At 40.7% G+C, this 22,556-nt stretch overlaps 3 protein-coding genes across 6 annotated transcripts; all 3 read left to right on the forward strand.

The window, feature by feature from the left end:
* Positions 1–192: 192 nt before the first annotated feature.
* On the forward strand, positions 193–11,709 carry LOC101470473 (mothers against decapentaplegic homolog 2). Of its 4 annotated transcripts, none has more exons than XM_004567296.5 (11): positions 193–366; positions 2,322–2,736; positions 3,921–4,010; positions 4,221–4,414; positions 4,534–4,668; positions 4,779–4,853; positions 6,336–6,389; positions 6,868–7,080; positions 7,220–7,357; positions 7,782–7,926; positions 9,395–11,709. In XM_004567296.5, exons 2-11 carry the CDS (start codon positions 2,501–2,503, stop codon positions 9,516–9,518), a joined length of 1,404 nt encoding a protein of 467 aa, XP_004567353.1. In that variant the 5' UTR covers positions 193–366; positions 2,322–2,500; the 3' UTR covers positions 9,519–11,709. The 4 variants fall into 4 exon arrangements, with proteins under 4 accessions (XP_004567353.1, XP_004567355.1, XP_076746741.1 ...); XM_004567298.5 differs by having other exon boundaries at positions 4,779–4,841; XM_076890626.1 differs by lacking the exon at positions 193–366 and adding an exon at positions 438–458.
* A 987-nt stretch (positions 11,710–12,696) lies between these two features.
* Positions 12,697–13,796, forward strand: LOC101471634 (immediate early response 3-interacting protein 1). Its single transcript, XM_004567301.5, has 3 exons — positions 12,697–12,861; positions 13,122–13,223; positions 13,330–13,796. The coding sequence occupies exons 1-3, from the start codon at positions 12,771–12,773 to the stop codon at positions 13,383–13,385; spliced, it is 249 nt and encodes an 82-aa protein (XP_004567358.1). The 5' UTR covers positions 12,697–12,770; the 3' UTR covers positions 13,386–13,796.
* A 32-nt stretch (positions 13,797–13,828) lies between these two features.
* Positions 13,829–17,058, forward strand: si:ch211-12e13.1 (uncharacterized). The gene is made up of 5 exons (XM_004567302.5): positions 13,829–14,166; positions 14,255–14,418; positions 15,622–15,864; positions 15,976–16,173; positions 16,274–17,058. The coding sequence occupies exons 1-5, from the start codon at positions 13,931–13,933 to the stop codon at positions 16,462–16,464; spliced, it is 1,032 nt and encodes a 343-aa protein (XP_004567359.1). The 5' UTR covers positions 13,829–13,930; the 3' UTR covers positions 16,465–17,058.
* The last annotated feature ends 5,498 nt before the right edge of the window (positions 17,059–22,556 follow it).

Consider the following 22,556-nt stretch of genomic DNA (forward strand, 5'->3'; position numbering starts at 1 on the left):
GCTGCTATGAACCGGTTTTGCTTTCAATCCTCCGTAAACGATGACAGATATAAACACATGCTGTCAAATAAACAAAGAAGATTGTCAAGGACAAGAGCCAGTATTCAGTTACGTCTTCGTCCGATCCTCCAATCACGTTTTTGATAGGTGGGCCTAATCGCTTGCCCGTAGCCAACAGGTTTGTTGTGTTGTTCCGGTCTAGCTAACATAGCTAACTAGCTTGTGTAGCATTGGTGGCAAGTTGAGAAGAGCCTTGTCAAAATTAGCTGCAGTACAGCAGCGTTCATGTATTTTTATGTCACCAAGGCGTTTAGAGAGGCGCACATCTCTTCCTCGGAAACTGGAAGCTGGAATTTTCAGACTGGGGTAATTATTGGAACGTTTAGAGCGGCTTTCTTGACTTTGAAGCGTGTTGTTTTGTGTGGGAGATGTAGCTCCGGTAGCCAGCGGGAGACAGGGTCAGTTTGGAAGAGTTCGTCCAAGATGCTAGCTCATTTTACTATGTTTGAGTAAAAGACACAGAGAACGGGTAGCTTTATTCAACTGATGGACTACATTGTGTATACCCTTATGGTGACATTTTGTGAGATTGGATAAATTGTGTCTTATCTGTATTTGACTGCCTGATGGTAGGTAGAAAAGTAGCGCGACTTGACTGTTGCGCATAGGAGGCTGTTTCGTGGATCACAACAAAAGGATTTTTGGTAACAAGCTGGCAGCTAGCTTGCTTAAGCTAACGTTAGCTGCCTTAGCTAGATTATGAATTCTCCGTAAACTACCTATCGTTTATTGAATTTCATTATCTGTGGCTTTTATTTGCATTTCGCTCTTTGCTTGATTTATTACAGAAATTCACAAGCTAGCTCTGATAAACTGATTTGGTGGTGACTTGATCCAGGCAGGGCCCCTATCAGGCAGCTAGCAGCCGGCCTTCCAAAGCCAGTCAGTGTTAGCACTAACTGGCTGTCACAAAATGCTCTCACATTGATTTGATATGATTCACAGCGCCCTTTAACAGTTTGTCGTGCTAGTTTCTGGGCACGGAAGAGACACACCCGGTCTGCTAACTTTATTGTTTTGCAAGCTAAATAGTTGAGGTGCCAGGCAGTGTTTGACTAGCTAACATCAGGTGGGCATTTCTTTACTTCACACAAGAGTCAGTGCTGCTGACAAAACGGTCCTGCTTATTTCTTTTTGAAGTAACGGTGTCTAGTACAATAGTGTGCAAAAGGCTTAAGCCCGCCCTCATTTCTTAACATTTTTCTTTTGTTTTTTAAGTGGTTTTGAACAGTAGTTCTCCGAGCTTTCTGAGGGTGTTTCAAAGGTTTTCTTTGGATATTGGCTCCCTTTTTACTCATTTTTAGCCTAGACCCTGTCCCGTTGTTTGTTAAACCATTCTCACTGACCTATGACTCATTCATACATATTTGTATCTTAAGTGATGCCTAAAGTGTATCTTTAGGCAGCCTCATAACACAACTTGTTCCCATTCCTTTAGTTAAATATTTGAGAAATGCAAAAGATGACTTGCCAGCATAAACTAGTATTAAGTAGAAATAGCTGTGGTGTGCCACATTACACAAGAACTGGACTGGAAATCAGTGGCAACAGGTTTTATGGAGTGGTGAATTCAAATTCGAATTTCTTTTTGTTTATATCAATAAATACAGATATGGCATATTGGTGAGCACCTACAGCAATTTGTAAAACATGGTGGAGGCTCTGTCATGGCTTGGGGCTACATTTCCACTAGCAGTGTTTGGTATCTTGTCAAAACCGGTGAAATGACAGGCATTAAAAAGTACCATCAAGAGCAAATCTGACTGGTTGCTGCTTAATTTTACAACATGACAGTGATCCCAAACACACTGCCAGTGCAGTAAAACCATTTCTGGTTATAAAAACACACACTGGAGCAAAGTCAGTCATGGACTGGCTTCCACAGATCCTTGACTTCAGCATTATTGAACAAGCATAGGATCATCTTGAGAGAGAACAGAACAAAAGGCAGACAAAATCCAAAGAATACCATCAAATGTCCTTCGGGAATCCTAGAGAATTATTCCCGAAAAATACTTAAAGACCCTAAAGGTTTTTGCCTTATAAACTGTATTTCATTTCTGTTTATGTTTGCACACATTTTAGTTAATCGCTACACTTATTTCCCAGTTTCCTAGAAAAAGTATAAAGACATGAAGGGTATCTCAAGACTTTAGCGTTTCACTGTATATGCCTGCCTGTTATTTTTATAAGCTTAAATGCTGTTGTTTTTCTGTAGTTTTTTTTGTAATGATGTACTTTGTGTATGCCTGTCTCCCAAGGTGTCCGTCTCTTCTGAGTTTACACTGCTAGCGGTGGAGTTCATCCTGTGACTCAGTGGTCAGTAGAGGGGCTCCTGAGAGCAAGGACCCGAAACTGTAGCTCCCAGTCCCCTCTTGTCTGTGTGTGAGAGAAAACTTGTATTAAGTCCTGTGGAGACTCCTGGCTTGTCCAGCTTAAGATGTCCTCCATATTGCCATTCACCCCTCCTGTGGTGAAGAGGCTTTTGGGCTGGAAGAAATCAACTAGCAGCCCGGGAGGAGCGGGCGGCGCAGAGCAGAACGGACAAGAGGAAAAATGGTGCGAGAAGGCCGTGAAGAGCTTAGTGAAGAAGCTGAAGAAGACGGGTCAGCTAGATGAGCTCGAGAAGGCCATCACCACACAGAACTGTAACACAAAGTGTGTTACCATCCCCAGGTACAATAATACTGCTGATTGTTGGTGATTCTGCTTTTTCATGTTTCTGTGACTAAAAGCTTTTATTATATTTGCTGTTAGACAGTTTGCATTAGTCCCATGGGAGAGAAACTCTGAAAGCTCAATTGATGTGGATCTTTGTCAGCCAGCCTTCATGACCCAGACTTGCATTCAGTGGGAACACCGTGTTAACAGACATCTTTCAATGATGTTCCACCAAGTACCACATCAAATGTTTGGATGTCTATAGATAACTGTTTTTTTTTATCTCCTGAGAGTTGTTCTAGGACATTTAGGTTTTAGTGATAGAGTGACTGGCTCAGTGTGAATGAAATGGTATCTACGTCAGCTAAAAGTAATGTCATTCAAGCAGCTGTACTTATACTGGTTTGTTTTATAGCGTTTAGTGACTTTGATAGGTGTCACGTTGACATTAGGTTGCAATCATGCAGTTTCCTGCAGTAGAAATTGCTAATAACACAACTTGATATTATGAGCTAAAAGTTTCTGGGGTAAGTGGACTAAAATGGATTTCCAGCTTTGTCTTGAGCCAGACGACTCCAACTTTAAATGTCAGTTTAGAGATCCCACTGCAATCACGAAGTCTATTGCATGTTGTTGTGTATTTTTAGCTTATAATGCGTAGCATCTGTTATTGTCCTGTTATTCAGAAGCAACTACTCTCCATTTGTCTTAATTTCACATTTCTCTGCCCATTTTCTTGTCAGTGTTTTGAGAATGGAAAGGTTTTTTCTTCTTTTTCTTTTTTGCCAAGGTTGCCACCCCTTCTCTTGTGCCACTGTGTTCCTTCAGTGTTTGTTTGAATGTCTCCAGATAAGTTCTGACATAAACAATCATAGTGAAAGAGTTATTTTCAGTGTTTGATACAATGCCACAATGTGAAGAATGCCCTTTGTCTCACTCATTGTGCGTGCTAGCAAATTCCATGTTTGGGTTTTGCTTTTTTTCTCTCTCCCTTGATTCGGTTGAAAAAGGCTTCTCTTATTTGAAGTTCCCATCTTTCATTTTCAGAGCTGAAATTTGATGTCTTTCTTTTGCCATGAGACTCCAATAAAAGAGGCCTTTTAGTGTTTACATACCCATACTGATATTTCTGAATGAGTCATGTCCCATGTTTATCATTTGTTTTTTGTTTTTGTTTTTGTTGTTTTCTCTGTGTGCAGCAATTGCTCTGAAATATGGGGACTGAGTACACCAAATACGATAGAACAGTGGGATACATCAGGCCTTTACAACTACCCTGACCAAACCAGGTGACTATCTCAACTATTGTGTATACAACTTTGATGTGGGAGAGTTGTCATCATAGTGTTGGAGGTGACGGTTGCTGAGAACATCCTTGTTTCTCGTCAATCCATCTCCATTACCTCTCCTACCTGGCCATATTATGTATCACTCCTCCCCCTCTACCTCCCCTGTGTTCTGCCCCTCTCACCACCATCTCCTGTTTGCTGTTCAATCAGATCCTTGGACGGCCGTCTCCAGGTCTCCCACAGGAAGGGCCTTCCCCATGTTATCTACTGCCGTTTGTGGCGATGGCCAGACCTTCACAGCCACCACGAGCTGCGTGCCATTGAGGCCTGTGAGTATGCCTTTCACCTCAAGAAGGACGAAGTCTGCATCAACCCTTACCACTACCAGAGGGTGGAGACCCCAGGTGAGCCAAATCATGCCGTTTGAATGTGAGAAGTTGTAATGAATGGTGAGCGGCAACATTTTAAAGCCATTTTTCTAAATATGTAAATCTCTTCTGGTAACTTTTCCCCAACACTTCAGTGCTGCCTCCTGTTCTCGTGCCAAGACACTCAGAAATCCTGCCAGAGCTGCCACCTCTAGATGACTACACTCATTCCATACCTGAGAACACAAATTTTCCAACAGGAATCGAACCTCCAAACAACTATATACCAGGTGAGTTTGCTTCTTGTATTTACATCATGTCGGGAAAGAAAATGTGATTTGAGAGAAGACATGCTTTCAAGTTTTGTTCAAGATCACTTTTTTTGTGTGTGTTTCAACAGAAACACCTCCACCAGGCTACATCAGTGAGGATGGGGAGGCCAGTGATCAGCAGATGAATCAAAGTATGGACACAGGTACCCTAGACTAGTGGTCCTCCTTCTTTTCCTGTCTGTCTCACATCACTAGTCAGATGAGTCGCAATAGCTGCAGGTTATACCTGAATGCAGGTTGGAAGGTTGGTGCTTCGATCCCCGCCTGCTCCAGTTTGCATGTCAGAGTATCCTTGGATAAGATACTGAACTCCGATGCGTTCATTGGAGTGTGAATGTTAGATTGAAAAAGCTTGCTTCTATGTATGGGTAAATGAATGAGGCACGTTGTATAGTGTGCTTTGAATGTTCAGGTAGAGTGGAAAGGTTCTATATAAGGACCAGTCACCAGTTCAGTTACCATATATAACTTGTTTGAGTGATTTAAGTTGATAACTGAAGGTACTGAGTTTTGATTGATGATTATAATATTTTCTTAAGATCATTTTTGGGCATTTTTGCCTCTATTGGATGGTAGAGCAGTGAAGATGGACAAGAAAGTAGGGAGAGCGAGAGAAGAAGAAGACATGCAGTAAAGGGCGATAGGTCAGACTCTACCTGTGCTGCTGCACTTCCATGTGTCACGTAGTCACCTGATCTACCTGGTGATTATTTGTCATCATGGATTAGTACCAATGAAATCTGTCCATCAAAGCTCATCCTAGATCAAGTATGCTCATAGTAACACATAGTTTTAGATTGTTGCGTCAAGAGATTACAGTCTTATTCACTTACTGGTTCAAAGGTGAGTTTTTGACTGTACCACGCGCTGGCCTTATCAGGCCACTAAAGTGAGAGCTTGGTGTCATTCAGACATGGGTATGTATATACAACACAGGAAGGCATGAATAAGAACAGTTTTAAAGCTGCTGTTATTGTCAGACACACTGTAGCACCTTGCATCAATCTGTCAGTGCTTGTTCTTTATTGAAAGCGTCTTGATTCAGTCCTCCACCTTGATTCTAACTCTTGTGCTTCCCCCTCTGTTTTACCTCAGAGGGTTAAATGTGTCGTATCCTTCAATTTCTTAAAGAGGGTGGCAGGGACAAAATCCAGATTGAATCTTTTTAGATTTTTTTTTTCCACAGAAGCATGAGCAAACATGAGAAAAGCATTTAAAGTTTAAAGTCACAGAAGTTAAATGTTTTATTTTGTAAGATTCTATAGCAGCGCTCGGTGTCTTGTTCTGGAAATGGATGTAAGAATAAAGTAGCTTGGTGTGCTGTTAATGATAACCTCAACTGCAGCAGCGAGCTACTTACTGTTTTATAACTAATCCATTTCACCCTTAGTGCAGTGAAAGAAGCTGTAGCTCAAACTTTATCTTCTCATCTAGAAGATGTACAGATCGAGTGTTATGGCAACAGTAGACAGCATCTCTTCTGTTCACTGTAAAGCAAGCAGATGCATTTTATGGTATCCTTTTGGCTTTTCTTTGCAAGACAGGCACCAGGTTCATTATAAGATATAATCCACCTTTTTGCATTTTAATGCATCCACACCCATGACTTCTTGTTTTCTGGTTAGGTTCTCCAGCAGAGCTCTCCCCCAGCACTCTGTCTCCTGTCAATCACAGCATGGGTAAGTGTTGTTTTTAACTCAAACAAATTGTGTAACTGAATATGTTAAATCTGACAGAATGGAAGGGAACCATGTGAAAAAAATTCAATTAAATTAGTTATTTTAAAAAAACACAAAAACAAGTGTTTAGCTTATAAAGAACAGGATACATTTTTATTCAGTTATTTGGTGTTTTTTGGCATCGCTCTATGTACAACTGATAATGAAGATTAAAAAAAAACCCAGCATGATGAATTAACAAGTCTGTGTTTGCATACATGAGTGAAGCGAACAAGTGCCGCAGACTTGGCAAAACCTACACATAGGGCGGGGATTTTGCTGGTAATCACAATAATGGTAATAAATTAGTGAGGTGGTGGTTTTGGATGGGTCTTGTGGTTGCCTGTCAGTAGGAAAGCAGACACATCTGTGCATACACAGAGAAAACTTTTCAGTGCTGGTCTTTCGTAACTGATGTGTAGTTTTGCCTCTCCTGCAGACCTGCAACCAGTGACTTACTCGGAGCCGGCCTTCTGGTGCTCTATAGCGTACTATGAGCTGAACCAGCGCGTCGGGGAGACGTTTCACGCCTCTCAGCCCTCACTGACAGTGGATGGATTCACAGATCCATCAAACTCTGAACGCTTCTGCCTCGGCCTGCTGTCTAATGTTAACAGGAATGCCACTGTAGAGATGACCCGAAGGCACATAGGTATGGCACAGCTCAGTATGTGTTAGGAGTGTATAACTGTGTGTAGGAAACCTGTTGCACTTTAAGCCTTCAAAATTACTTTCTTTACATTCACACGATTCAGTATGTCTGAATAACTGGGTTCTATCTGTGTTTACAGGAAGAGGAGTTCGACTCTACTATATTGGGGGGGAAGTATTTGCTGAGTGCCTGAGTGATAGCGCCATCTTTGTCCAGAGTCCAAACTGCAACCAGCGGTATGGTTGGCATCCAGCAACAGTGTGTAAAATTCCTCCAGGTGAGATGTTTAAGAAAAAATACGATGATAAAAGTTTCTCTCTCTCTCTCTTAAAATTGTGTAGCATCCTGCTTTAAGGTGAAAATGGAAATTACACTCCCAGTGTCTCCGCTTCCATAGCAACCTTTCATATCACCTCTGAAAGTCCACTTCTCTGCAATGCACTCAGAATGCTAATTCACAGTATATCAGAATAAAAAGTTTTTAAAGGAGTTCTGTGGGAAAAGAGGAATTTAAAAACTTGCTAAATTAATCAAATCACTAACTGGTGAAGGCCAGCAGAATCATCACAAAAGGTCTGTGTAATTAATAATTATCCACAGCAAAAACAATAACAGACCACTTCCAACCAAAGTCTCATTGTGATTCATCTTTTACCACCAGCAAAAACCGACGGCCCTGTTTTTTCTCTTTGTCCTTTCAGGTTGTAACCTAAAAATCTTTAACAACCAGGAATTTGCAGCTCTGCTGGCTCAGTCAGTCAACCAGGGCTTTGAGGCCGTCTACCAACTCACCAGGATGTGCACTATCCGCATGAGCTTTGTCAAAGGCTGGGGAGCTGAGTACAGGTGAACACTGGTCCAGAAACTGTGGAAATCATGGGATGTAGTCATACTTAATATGTGGAAATTTGATTTGAAACGTTAACAGTTAATCTTAGTGGAGCCTTGTACGCCGAACTTTAGTTGCACCCTATGGTCCTTTGTGGGCCTTATTACTGCAGAGTCATGGAGTAAAAGTAAAGTTTTTCTTCCTCGCTATCAGTTTTGTTCCTAGTGAACTTAATGACTTGACTAATTGATTAATTTATTAGTCAAGCTTGAGGGGACAAATAACAAAGACCAAACAGAGCGTTCATAGAACAGCCGACAATGAGCCCAAGTTAAAGAGTCCAATCTGAGTTTATTCACAGAGCACTTTAGAAAACAGCATAGTTGCCCAAAGTGCTTTCTAATTCATCGTTTTGATGGTCACTGTAGTGGCTATATTAATTTATTAAAGTTCTCTTTCTCTTATATTTAATATAACCACACTACGGACGGACAAGCGCCTGTTTTTATGCGTTGTCATTAGCAACGGTAAAACCATCGCGTGTCCGCTTGTTTATTTTCTACATAAACCTTTCACAATAAAGCTCAAGATCCTGTTGAGACTTTTCAAAATAAACTGAATCACGTGAAAGAGCAGATTATTTACGGATGAAAAGCAACAAAGAGCCTTCAGGTGCTAAAAAATAAACCTTAGATTCAAACGTTAGAACAGGCTTTTCCCCGCAGCACGCCATGTAATAAATACTCACAAAGAAAACGGCGGCCGTTACAACTTATGTTTAAAAATGCATCGGTTAAAACACTCGACTCCAGGTACATGACGCGCAGCTGGAAACACGTCACGCAAGAATTTACATCCATCCATCCATCCATCCATCTTCATCCGCTTATCCGAGGTCGGGTCGCGGGGGTAGCAGCCTAAGCAAAGAGGTCCAGACCTCCCTCTCCCCAGCCACCTCCTCCAGCTTGTCCGGGGGAATACCAAGGCGTTCCCAGGCCAGCCGAGAGATATAATCTCTCCAGCGTGTCCTGGGTCTGCCCCGGGGCCTCCTCCCGAATTTACAGAAAATGTTAAAATTTTGTGATTTATATCGTTATCGGGACGATAGATGTCTTATATTGGGATATGAGATTTTGGTGATATCGCACAGCCCTAGTGGCAAATGTTTTTTTTGGGGGGTTTTTGTTTTGTTTTGATGCATACAGTTTGAGCCATTATTAGTGACATCAGCTAATAATGACCTGAACTATTTCCATCACATGGGATGCAAATGGTTCAGGTTATTCCAGGGATGTGTGATCAGATTTTCAAGTAGTTTTTAAGAATTTCAAGTAGAGAGCTGCAAACCGCAACATCCTCTTCCTGTAGAAGAAGTTGTAGAAATGGGTGCTTCACTTAACAAAGCTCATCATAAAGCATCATAAGTCACATGTCGTGAAACATGAAAAGGCTACGTCAGCTCATGAAATTATCTTTATTTTCCAGGCGGCAGACTGTCACAAGCACTCCTTGCTGGATCGAGCTGCATTTGAACGGGCCCTTGCAGTGGCTGGACAAAGTTCTGACCCAGATGGGTTCCCCATCCGCACGCTGCTCCAGTATGTCCTAAAATAGCCCCTCCCCCTCAAAAAAGCCCATTATAAAGCTCGTTAAATTCTAAACATGTGAGTCCTTTCATTTAAAAAAAGGAAATCCCACAGATTGATTTTTCTGTGACATACTTCATAGTATTTGTGGCCCAGTTCCACATCCCTCTTTTAACTTCACATACACACACAGATACAGACTTTTGAGTAAAACAACAACAACAAAAATTGGCACTTTGTTACCCCTCTATGTCATGCACCTTGTTAAAACTGTTTTCCCAAAACCTTAATATTAGATCTATTTGTGGTACAAATAAAATGTATATTGGTTTTTAGTCTGGGAGGTAGAGGAGATACCAAAAATATCTGTGAATAGTTTCTCAGTATTTGAAGATTGCTTGTATAAGTAACATGATTTTTTTTTTTTTTTAAAGCCTACCCCAAACATTGTTAACATAAGTTTACTTTTCTCTGGGAAACTCTGCCCCGTCTCTTGCCAGGGGGAGGTGACTTAGTGAAGAAATGATGGCCTTGGTGGCCGTTCCCCTCAAGGAAACGCCACGGTGTTTTTGTTTTGTTTTTGTTAAAAAGTGATTTGATTGTCTTTGCCAGAACACCCCTTCCTCACACACACACGCACACACATACACCTCAGTTTTTGTTTTTTTTTTAAATTTTATTTTAGTTTTATTTTAAGTCTTGATGGGTGTCGTTATAAGACATTCCTCGTAATGGAGAAAAGAGTGTTGGTTGAATAAATATTTCAAAAACGAAGTGCTAACTCAGTCTGACAAGAGTTTATGATTTTTGTCATTATATGGCACTCTTATGTGTCCTTGGCTTAGTCTAGTTACATCCCCCACTTGAACAGCCTGGTATGGAAGCTGAAGAGGTGGTGGGCCAGGCTTTGCAGGGTGCACTGGGCAGGGACCAGAGAATATCAGCTGTTAATCAAAAAGCTTCTTGTTTTTTTGACAGACACTGGGAGTCCTGGGACTCTCCAAGGTGAAGTAGAGAGCGGTTCACTGGGAGAATTTGAAGGTTTCAATGAATGAATTCATTCTGTTTTTAGCCTATATCCCCATTGTTTTGCTACTTTTGTATTCTCATGTATTTTTATATATAAATATACTTACAATTTCTGTCGTCCACTTTTTATTAAAATAATATTATAAAGACCACAGTTGTTTCCAAAGTGACATGGAGGGCATGGATCATTCCTTTTTTTTTTTTTTTTTTCTCTCCCTCAAAACTTTCTAAGCAGCTCTTTGTCTTGGTTTAAGGAAAAAAAAAACATCACTGCCACACATGTGCAGCCTGTATCTACCCTTTTTTCTCTTCTGAAAAAATCTGGTGCATTTAAAGTACACTAAAACAGCAACAGATTTGCCTGAAATCAACTTTTCTGTAATGGTTTGAATGATTCCAGTGGCATGTAAAACTTTGTAATGGCCATTTGTTCATTCAGCTCGGCCATTCAGTTCATTCAATTTTATTTTTTTCCCACCCCCTTTCATTTTTGGAAAAAACACACATGACCTCTTGTAGCCTTCTGGTGCTTACGGCAGGCAGGTTAAGATGAACCAGATATAATTGGCTTTCAAAATGTTACAGGAACGTCGGAAGGAGAGTGTTTATTTTCTCCTGTGAGAGGAGCGAATGTGCCTGCACACTGGGACATTCTGTGTTAGTGTTTGTATCGTACTTGTTCTGTCTATAAAATACAGTATGTACAACAAGACTTTATGGCTTCAACTCATTTTGTGGCTGTTGCGAGTTTAACATGTTCCCGCCCCCAAAATATGTTTACCATATGGCAGTAGTGATTGTACTTTAAGTGCACCTAGTGAAGTTTGGATTTGGGGAACTGAACCAAGTGTTAGGGTCCGGTGTTACATTGTTTTGACTTTGGCCTACAACATATGAATGTGGAAAAAAAAATTTGCATTACAAAAACTGATGTGGACCAGACATGCATATACATATATACATAACAGTAGTACAGTATGTGTGTATTTAACAGTAATCTTTTTGCAAAGCAGTCAGTACAGTAGATGTGGCAGTTGTTTTACCAGTAGAGGGCGGTATTGATAGAGCAGTTCTTTTTCTCTTTTTTTTTTTTTTTCCTTTTTTTTTCTCTGACCATAAGCTTCTCAGGCGTGCGCATATTATGCAGACTTCATAAAACACTAATAAAGATTTTTATTCTCATGATTCAGCCTCTTGTGTTTCTTAAATCAAGGAGTTGAGAGAATTTGTACAACACTGATTTCCAAGGTCCTGCTATTTGAATCGTCAAATTCAAGTAGAGATCACTAAAGGCAGCTGATGACATTTTCATCAAAGGCAGCTTGTGGAAAGTGGTACATTTCCGTAAGTAACACTCAAATACAAATTGGAGCTGTGCAGCATATAGAGCTAAGTTTGTATGTTCAGGTTATACATGGGGGGAAAAATAAATTCCACCATTAAATATGTATTTACATGCCTTACGAAGTTATCCACCATGCCAGCCGTGGCATGACCATCAATAATGACATCATAATAACATTATGAGATATTACAGGAGGAAACATCCTGCATAAAGTGGTGTTTTGAGGCTATGTTACACATAATGCTCGTCAAACAAGGCTGTGGGAAGTAGGGATACTGCAGCAGCCCTTACCTGCCAACTGCCACGGTTTTTTGTTTGCTTTTCAGGGGTGGTGGCACTATGGCATCCTCAATATCAAGACATTTCCCAAGGCTCTGTCAAACAACAATTATTAAACGTTTAGCTCTTGGTTATACATTTGCATCTTGTTTTGGTCAAGTTTTATATGAGTGAGGGGCAGATTGTGAAAAGCTAACTGCAATTCACTTTTTGTACTTGAAAAGCCAGATTTCTGAAAGGGGCCTTGTTCTCAGCTGCCTGTATATTGAGGGAGTTTGGCCTTATGGCGTTATGTCAGACAAGCTTCTAAAAATAAATTTAACAGAAATAGTCTTCTCCTGACCCTAACCAAACTGTGAGTAAACGCTACAAAAATATAAAAGAAAAATTTCTCACAAATGCCCAAGAGGCAAATATCTACCAGTAGTTGTGGGGCACGTCAGAAGTTGTTGCTTGAAGACAGATGGAGTCCTTCCGTAGCAGTTCTTACGGGAGGGTTCTGGATTGGACGCGCCCCGCCCACTCCCTAAGCCCGACGACCAATCAAAGCAGAGCGGCCTCCGGATGTAAATAGTGCCAGCTACAGCTAACATATAGCTAGCTAGCTACTTGTCGAGACAAGATGGCATTTACCTTATACTCTCTTATACAAGCAGCTATTCTGTGCATCAATGCTGTCGCTGTACTACACGAAGAAAGATTTCTAAGGAAAAGTAAGTGTCTGTAATTCAGATATTAGGCTCTCAAGAGGTCATGTATAGAATTGGCCCAGCATTTAAGCTGGCTAATGCTAAAAGGCTAGTCAAATAGAACAATTTAAATGGCAAAAGTTTGTGATTTCGCTTTGTTTAAAGTTGCTACACCACCTTCTATCCATTTGACAGGAAGACTTTATGTTGTTCGTCTGTTTACATTTTGTACTTTTAATTCCCACTCTACTTAATACAAATCCGTTCGTTTTAACCATCTTCAGTTGGCTGGGGAGTGGATCAAAGTGTCGGGGGATTTGGTGATGAACCAGGCATCAAAGTCCAGCTAATGAATCTTATCCGCTCCGTCAGGACAGTCATGAGAGGTGGGTTTCCACTTTATCACACACTCAGTATTCTTCAGACAGAGTGACTTGGATCATTTTAACTTCTCTTGGCTCAGACCATGTCATGTTTTATTTTCCCCTGCAGTGCCGCTGATCGCAGTGAATTCAGTCTGCATTGTACTGCTGCTTCTATTTGGGTGAAGAAGTTTAAAAGCGGGGACGGGACAGATGAGTCAGGACATCTCCGTCACCTCAGGAACCACTGAAGAAGACACAATGTCCCCTTCAGCCTGGATATGAATGTTCTCTTTGTATATTTCTATACATGAGTTGTTGGATGGTTTTGTTTTTTTGTTAAGCTCTCTTTGCAGCCAATAAGAGTGACATCTCCCTTTCGTTTTGGAAAAATAAATAAATAAATAAATAGCGAATTGCTGAATAGTTTGAACTTTTCAGACAGTAAGCAAAAATAAATATTTTTACACTGTACTAGTAAATTGGTGAGAGGAGCCGACTATGAAACAGCTGTAATTTATACTCTGAAAAATATGTAAAATAATTGTGGAATAAGTGATTGTGCATCGACAGTAAAGATTTTTTTTAAAAACGTCACCGAGTGCGAGTTTCATTGCTGATGAGCCGAAAGCGCACTGTTTGTCCCAGGGCGCTTGCCGTACTGTTGCATGCACTTGGAGCTCACCTTGCTAAGCGGTATCTGTGAGCCTACATGGATATTATAATCGATAATGGGGAATGCGCAGAGTTACATTGTGGCCTCACTGTCTGTATGTTCCGTGTATTTGGTTTACGTTCACGTTTACTGCGCTCACAAGCTGCTGAAAACAACCGAACTGCATAGCGACAAACTTCCGAGTGATGCGTATGTTTACATGAAATACCTGAGCAGAAGAGTGACCCGGAGAGCAGGCTGCTTATACGGTACAGAGAAACAAGAAGCTGGTTATACAGTGGTCAGCTGCAGGTGAGTGCGGCCTAACGTTTTACGCATGCATTTGAACTGTAAAATAGCTGGGAGCAGGTCCTCTTGAGTTTGTGTATGTGTCTCTAAGGGTGGAGGATGCTCTGTTGCGGAGGTTCTGCAGTGCTGCAGGTTATGGTTGGGATTATCCAGACAGTGAATACAGAGACATCCCGCTGTGCTTCCCGGAGTTTCTCTGCGGCAGACCTCTCCTTATGTTGTTAACTCATGAAAACTTCAGGCTCAGCCCAGCAGGTAAGACATAGATAACACAAGACACACATTTATAGAGCTTTTTCAGGGAATGATAAAGTATTATGATTCTATGACACGGCGTCATAGACTGATTCTTTTGCTGATATCTCAACTCAGTGGAAACTTGATGGGTACATTTTATTGCCAAAATTGCTTTGATTTCAATATTTGATTGTTGTACAAAATACTACATCAAAACTCTGTGGCTACATTTAAAAGTAGTGATCCCAAGTGGGCCATACTGTGGGGTCATCACCCACAAGAGAAGTTGTAATGGTCGTGTGCGATGTCTAATCCCTGGTTGCTGAGGCTGGCTATTGGGGCATATAACATCACCTCTCTGGTGGGGAAGGATGCTGAGCTTAGGTGAGAGGTTGGGAGATCTTTCCTAGATATAGTCAGTCTCACCTCACCGCAGTCTGCTGGACAGGGGCTGGAGTTTGTACCAATCCGGAGTTGCCCTCGTTGAGAGGCAGCAGGCAGAGGTGGGTATTCAACCCCGATTCACTACCCAGTTGAACTACAGGTCAGAGTACCCAGCCTTCTTGGGGTGCTGGAGAGTGTCCCTACAGTGATGAATTGCTCCAGGGATCTGCTGAAGATCAGTGTCAAGATGGGGCCAGGTGATCAGTGCAGAAGGTGGCACACGATCTGGACTTGGTGCCTTCCTGGTCTTTTGTCCCGTGAAGAGTTGGCTCTTTCTTCAGGTGGTAGAAAATGTATGGACAGATGGATTTCAAACAAATAGCGAAGGCACCAGTATTGCAGGCTCAAATGAGTTTCACTAGAAGACAAACCAGCTAATGCAAGAACCCCACAAGTGCCATTTTAATTTGCTGAAGACATACTCACCTTGGAAAACCACAAAAAGTATCTATTTATCCATTTATTTCACTTTGCTCACAAAAGCAGTCAGTCACAACTAAAAGAAAATTCAAATTTACTGGAAAACACAAGGACAGGAATGAAAACTAACCATTTTTTAAAAAGCTTGACTTAGTGCACCGACTACATTGTTTACCAAAAAAGGTGTTTTTCCCAGTAAAAAAAAAAAACTTTAATATTTAAATGTTTTTAGTCCATCATTTGAAATTATGTACAGTATTTACTTTTTTAAGTGATTTCAATCTTCATCATTTTATGTGTACTGCAGGTTTTAAAAGAAAATTATCCAACTTTGAGTGTTTTAAATGTTTTTTTTAGGTCTTGTCCATGTGCGTCAGAGTTTAAAAACCTTTCAGCCAATCGATGAGCTGAAGAAGGGTCCATTCACCCTGCGGGTGCAAGTCCTGGGGTACCAGCCGACTGATCTAGGGGTGGAGGTGGACATCTGTCTGTCTGCTACTTCCCGCTCCAGATGCGTAGTGTGGGAGAGCATCCTGACACTGCTTTCCGAAAACAAGCTTCACAAAGCCATCAGATGTTCACCTAAGAATGAAAATGAGAGTGAGTAGTGTCACGGTGGTTCCCCTTCAGAATATTTGTGTTTTTAAAGCGACGGCACACTTGGGGCTTTAACTCACCTGATCACCATGACTTTGATCTTTGTTCTGGCAGGTGAGAAAGATGAGCCAGCACCGGACACTCTGAAGCAGGTGGAGCTCAAAGTTCCCTGGACTCCTGACCTGAAGTGTACATGGAGTTTTCCATGTAAGCTCCTCTCTCTGCCGGCCAGGCTCTTTAGATTCACTCCTCACAGAGTACCGAGTCTCTGGATGTTCTCTGTCTGCTTGGCTGAAATTGAAAAGCACAAAGGTAATGCGATTTATCAGACGATAACAGTATTAATTATCTCTATGAAGGATGGCTCTGTCCTGTTCTAGGGTGTCAGCTAGCTGCTCTGTTTTGCCAACAGGGGTTAAAGTGATCACCGCTCCCATTACCGTCACTGCCCAGTTTAAGGAGCCTCTGCTGGTTCCAGGAAAGGTGACGGTCAGTTTTTGGGAAGCACCCGAAAATAAGCATCAGTCCCAAAGCCTCTACTTTCAGATGCAGCAACACAGAGGGGGCAAAGCTCACCTGGTGGGACTGATTTCTAGGTGTTGATGATTAACAAAGAATGTTGTTATTTGTTGTTCAGATTTTCACTGTTAACAGTTTGACTGTCAGTAGATTGGCAGGTTACAGTCAACTGAATTCTGTTTTCTTACACCTCCCAATTCAAGTGCATAATCTCAGCTACGGTGGCTGTTATAGAACAAAAAGTTTTAGTCACCTAAGAGAGATCAAAACCATTACATTTAGCCAGCTGCTGCTGGCTGGCGTATTTCTACTACTGTTTGTGTAAAACAAATATGTTTTTCTACACAGTATTTTTGAATATGTTGAATAATGTCAAACTTTTCTGAACTTTTCTGTCATAAGCGCTGCTGTTTTTTGCTGCTGTTAGTCTGCCAGCTGCTCTTGTTTGCTGCTTTGAAGTAGATTCAGACACTTGGCGAATTAACTCTCATATGATGTGAGAATATAATCAAGCTGTTTATCAGAGGGAATGCTGGTTTCAAGGATACTTGATCCTATCGTTAGCTGGTATTGAGTTAGCTCATAACCAGCTGTTTTCGTTTAGTCGGCTCATTGTCGGCTCATTGTCGGCTGTTCAGAGGAGAGTTGTGTGTCTAATAAATGAGGAATAAATGAGCACACTTGTGGATGTTTTCATTCTGTTCTGACTAAATATTACTTATATACTATATTACCATTCAGTGCTTACCAGTAAGCAGATAAGGTGTTTCCAGGTATTTCCTTGTGAGTAATAATATCATTAATTGTATCTCCGATCAGTTAAAGCAGACCTTCCCAAAGTGTGGGGCCCGCGCCCTAGGGGGGGCGCAGAGTCATTGCATGGGGGGGGGGATGCTTGGACACTGCTAGCACGGGGCGCCCACACAAACGCAAAGCAGGAGATGAAGCATCACTGAATATGTTTCCAAACCAACTTCATTCTAAGCCAAAGACTAGAAAATATGGTGAAGCATATCTGCCCTTTGGTTTCACCTGCACAAATGCCGAGGTAGGTCTCCCCTGCAGAATTAGTTTTCCCTTCATCGGGAGCAGCGCTGGGCTCTTCAAATCACGGACAAACAGTATCCACAGTTGTTTATGTTTTTAAACCCATTTTGCACAGAGAGGCATTTTTGAAAAATGTATTGATAACAATGTTGAATATTATTACACAGGAAAAAAAACAACTACTTGTAAAATAATTACACCGTGACGCCTCTGCCTTTCTAAATAGAGGGACAGTAACTGCGTGTGTGTAAGCGTGTAAAACCTGAAGATAGAGACAAAATATTGTTAATCTGACTATCTGCTATTCTGCAATTCATCTCATGTAAACAATAACGTGGCGCACAGCGTGACGTGAATAAAGGCACATACCTTTGACGTTGCATGAGGAACTCTGTATTCCTCGTCCACACGTAAACGCAAAAAAGGAGTTTTAAAAAATCTCCGTTTTACGTGTGGACGAAACAGCTGCGTTTTCAAAAATACCCGCGCAGGTGCGGACGTAGCGTTAAAGAGTTAGTAGTTTATTTTCTTACAACCTGTAATTTATTGCAGATTACTTGTATTTGCTTAATTGTTTACTAAATGTTTGAGGTGTGAAATAAACAGCAATGGAGCAAAATATGGGTGTGTGTGGTTGGAGGATGTGTTAGTGCGTGCGTGTGCGCGCGCGCACATTTTTCTTGTAAAACAAAGGGGGGCTAGCAAAAAACTTTTGGGAACCACTGACTTAAAGTGTCCCATTAAACCATGGCAGCATGCACAATGTCAGGACCCTGAGGCTAAAGCAGCTAAATGGTATTCAGGCATCGTTTGATTTATTTATGTGCTTTTCCCTTTGTGACAAGCAGAGATGGGCAGTAACGCGTTACTTGTAACGCGTTACTGTAATCTGATTACTTTTTTCGAGTAACGAGTAAAGTAAGGGATTACTATTGCAAAATCGGTAATTAGATTACCGTTACTTTCCCGTAGGAACGCTGCGTTACTGCGTTACTAAAACCGTGATTTTTTGCGAGAATGTCTCACGACAGTGACGTAAGCGAGTGCGCCGTTAGTGACAACAGCTGTGTGCAGATCAACAATGGATCACATATCGAGTGCGGGAGAGAGTATGAGCATGCAGCGTTTAAAGCGTGGAAGTACTGACCTTACTTTGAGTTTGATTCCATAAAAAGTGACAAAAACATTAGCGTCCATCGTGCGTGGGAAGAAAACTTCTTTTTACAGCGAAAAAAACCCCTAAACTTCCAAGGAAGCACCAAGAGCGCAACGACGTAATGGGAAACTCACAGAGACACTACCGTATCCTTCCACTGACCGCTGCACACCTGCACCAGGGTAAACCTCCGCCTACTGCAGTCCTGCTTTACAGGTGAAAATAGAGCAACAGGACCGCTGAGTCTTTGACTTTATTTATGTTCTGCTGTGTTTTACTTGCATCTATTTGAAAGAGTGAGTGTAAACACAAAAAATTATTTTATTTTATGTGCTGGAATGTGCAGAAAATAGGTTTAAATGTTAAACTCATTTATTCAAGTCAGAGAATGTTGCATATAATTAAATTTTTGCTTGATGCATAAAGTTAAAAGATTAAAAATGATAAAACAAGTTAAAAAAAAGAGACTTTTCCATTTGATTACATTTTGTATGATGGATTATGTAGAAAAAGTAGAATTGGGCTGAAAGATCTATCGCTTTATCACCTCTTCAGGTTGTAAATCGTGTTTTTAAAAAGTAACTAAGTAACTAAGTAACTAAGTAATTAATTACTTTTGAAAATAAGTAATCAGTAAAGTAACGGGATTACTTTTTTGGGGAAGTAATCAGTAATTAGTTACTGATTACTTTTTTCAAGTAACTTGACCAACACTGGTGACAAGTCAAAATGTCTCAAAAAGCTAAAGAGCAGCTGCTCTCTCAGACAATAAGAGTAAGAACAGAGAGTAGAAAGCACTGGTTTTCTAATTTAGAGGTGCGGTGCACAGTTCCCGTGCACAACCGCCTCTGACCTAAAAACCTGCTGGAAAATAAGAAATCACTTGTGAAAGATCAGACGCAGTTTCAACATTGAGTGTCCTCTGCATCAGTGCACCTGGTGCTTTAACACATGACTCTGGTGCATTCCTCAGGGTTTGCTGTAAATATTCTTGCATTCCTTGTTTGAGCTTTATTTAGTTTACACCAAATTGTTGTCAAACATAATCTTAAAGACTGTTTTTCCTTCAACATAAGAAATACATTTTCTGACAGGTGGCATCTCCTTTGAGCCTTCTCTTTCGCTGAAAAAAATAAAGTAATCCCCAATTTAGTCATTATTGTAAGGTCACAGTCTTAATTTTAAAGAATTTTTTGAAAGGGGTGTGTTGTTTGTTTGTTTGTTTGTTTTACTTCACAATATTTGTTGAATAGCTGAAATTTTTAAATTCAAGGATTTGTCACAATATTTAACACGGAGACTTAGAGCCTGTATTATATATTAGAAAACGTTCAGTGCATGGGATTGAAAAAAGTGGCGTTTTAAAAGGACAAAATCAGGACAAGTGTCTGTTGTAGTTCTGCGTAAACAAGAATTCAGGAAGGGACTGCAGGTATAATCTGACTTCACTGCCAGGTCCAGTAAAAGTTAGCGCCAACTTTAGATTGACATTTTGATTTTAATTAAAAACTAGCTGAAAAGAGCCTGTATTCACTGTATAAGCTGTCTATTTTAATATTGTTATTATTAACTGTCTGCGCATAAGCACGTTAGCATATTCTCCAAAATGGCAAATAATGTGCAATAAATTAACCTTTCTTCATTTCCTTGTTTTGGGTGGTGTTTGCCTTTTTGTTATTTCTAATTTAATGAAAACTCAAAAGTCAACTCTGGATGGTTAACATGTGAAGCAGAATCAATATAAAGGTCAATCCATTAGAAAATCACAAAGTTTAAAATAAGAGGTTCTGGTGTGAGTGCGTCGAGTCTGCCTCTGTGCAGCTACAGCTGTGAGCAGTTGTAGTGGATACGATGAGGGGAGGGCGTGTGTGAAGGATTTCTTGTTTGTAGACCACAAGGAATACTCTGCAAGCAGGAGACATCAGTTTTGCCAGCGGCACAGCAGAGCAGGAGGAAGCCTGCTTGATCATCCCATCTATGCCATGTGATTTTCCTTACATCGACCCGGGGAAGAGTTCAGGCTTAAAAAGCTTAAGGTAAAGGCATGTTTTTATTAAATTGATGTGTATTTTTACAGAAATGTGGATGTTCATTGTTGCATCAATTGTGTGTTTGATGTGTAAAGGACAGTTTTAAGTAATGTTAGCGTTCAGATAGCCATCATCATACATTAAGTGTACTCTATACTGCCCAACATTTTTAAAAAGTCAACTCTGTGATATTAAATTATTGTCCATTTTCTCCTGGCTGTGCCACATAGTTCCTCCTCCCAGAGATAACGCTTCTCCCAGGCTGCTCGTACTCACTGCTGAGACAAAAGGAGTCGCCAGCCATGTGAAGCTAAAGCCATAAACCAATGAACGTGTTTAAAACATTATCTATTTTTCATCTGTTCTTGTTCTTGCTCAGTCACCTCTACAAACTGGAGCATTCCCACTCCAACATGTACACTGCAGATATTATTCATTTATAGAGTCCCAATTCTGTCTTGCAGGAGTCAGTCAAGTGTAAGAGGGTCAGTTTGTAAAGCTCCTGTGCAGAGTGCAGTGCATTTAGCACACAGAGCTATAAATCCTCTAGAAAAGTATTTCAATACAGTTTCCAGTGTGCATATTTATTGCATATTCCCATTTGCATTTGTTTGCGCTTGTCCTTTCTTTAAAACGGGACTAAAGCTTGAAGATTTGCCCACTGACACGAATCTGTCAGCATTCCACACCCATAAGTAGGATGGCAGGTTTCCAGGATGCTCTGATGAGCAGTGCCTTTATCACTTCATCTGAAATGTTTCTGTGTGGCAGCAGGGGAGGAGGAAGGTGTGTTTAAAAGAGATCAAACACTCACTTTCCTTGGTTTGTTAAAGCACTTTTGAGGCCTTCATCTGTCTCCACCTTCACAGAGCCGGTCCTTCGGGAATTCAGGTTATTTTTGCTTCCTTTAAAAGTAACGGCTTCTTTTATTTATTCAGAGAGGCCAGCGCATAAAACAAGTCCACTATTTGTTGCCCCAGTTACACTGTTAGCGAAACACTGTACTATAATGTAACTGCATGATGTAGTCAGTTTGTAATTGTGCATTAATAATTCAAAAATTAAATAAATAAAGTAGGGGTAAATTTTGTTGACCTCAAATCATGTAGCAGCACCTTTATTCAGACCTTAGTAATAACTAGATATGTGACACCAGCCATGGTTTCTTGACTATTTCTTTCAAGGTCAACTTTGATTGTGGGCACTAACAGTGAAGGTCAAGGTCAAATATTTAGCCAGTCTAGATAGACAACATTAAAAATGATATCTTTAAAACTGTGGTCACTGGACCGATAACGAACAGACAGACAGACAAACAAATGGAAACGATTACATACTCCTTCCCTTCAAGAGAAAACAACTGTTTCCTGTCAGAGGGTTTAATTATACTATCAAGCATTTTAATATACATGATGCAAACATATGCTTATTTTGCACCATCAGTGTCCATGTTGGTCATGATGCCAGTTTGTTTGTTTGAGGAGTTTGGAGCATTTCTGTGGGAAGCAGTTCAAGTCAGGTGATGCTCTGCACGTCACTGTTTCCTGTGATGGATCTTCACAGACCCTCAGACGTCAGAGGGCCAGTAATTTTGTAGTGCCATGTTCTTGACACTTTCTTGACATTGGCATCAATTAATTTCTTTGGTGGAAATTCATCAGATTCATACAGTTGTATTACAGCTAAAAGATAAAATACCCGTCCAGGTGAACAAAGACTTTTTGTTTTTTTTTACAGATTTCATAAGTCTTAAAAAACTAAAAAAGAATGAACACAATATACATAAAATAATGATACAATTCAGGGCACAAACCCCAGTTTTCTGGGTCAAAGGTATGTGGCCTCCTAAAATGAACTGTATTGCTTTTTCTAGAATCTGCAAAGCAAAAACAATTTTCCCGTTACATACAATGCAGACTCATAAAATCAATAAGCTTCCCTCC

Source organism: Maylandia zebra, linkage group LG12, assembly GCF_041146795.1.
Source record: "Maylandia zebra isolate NMK-2024a linkage group LG12, Mzebra_GT3a, whole genome shotgun sequence".
Taxonomy (NCBI): domain Eukaryota; kingdom Metazoa; phylum Chordata; class Actinopteri; order Cichliformes; family Cichlidae; genus Maylandia; species Maylandia zebra.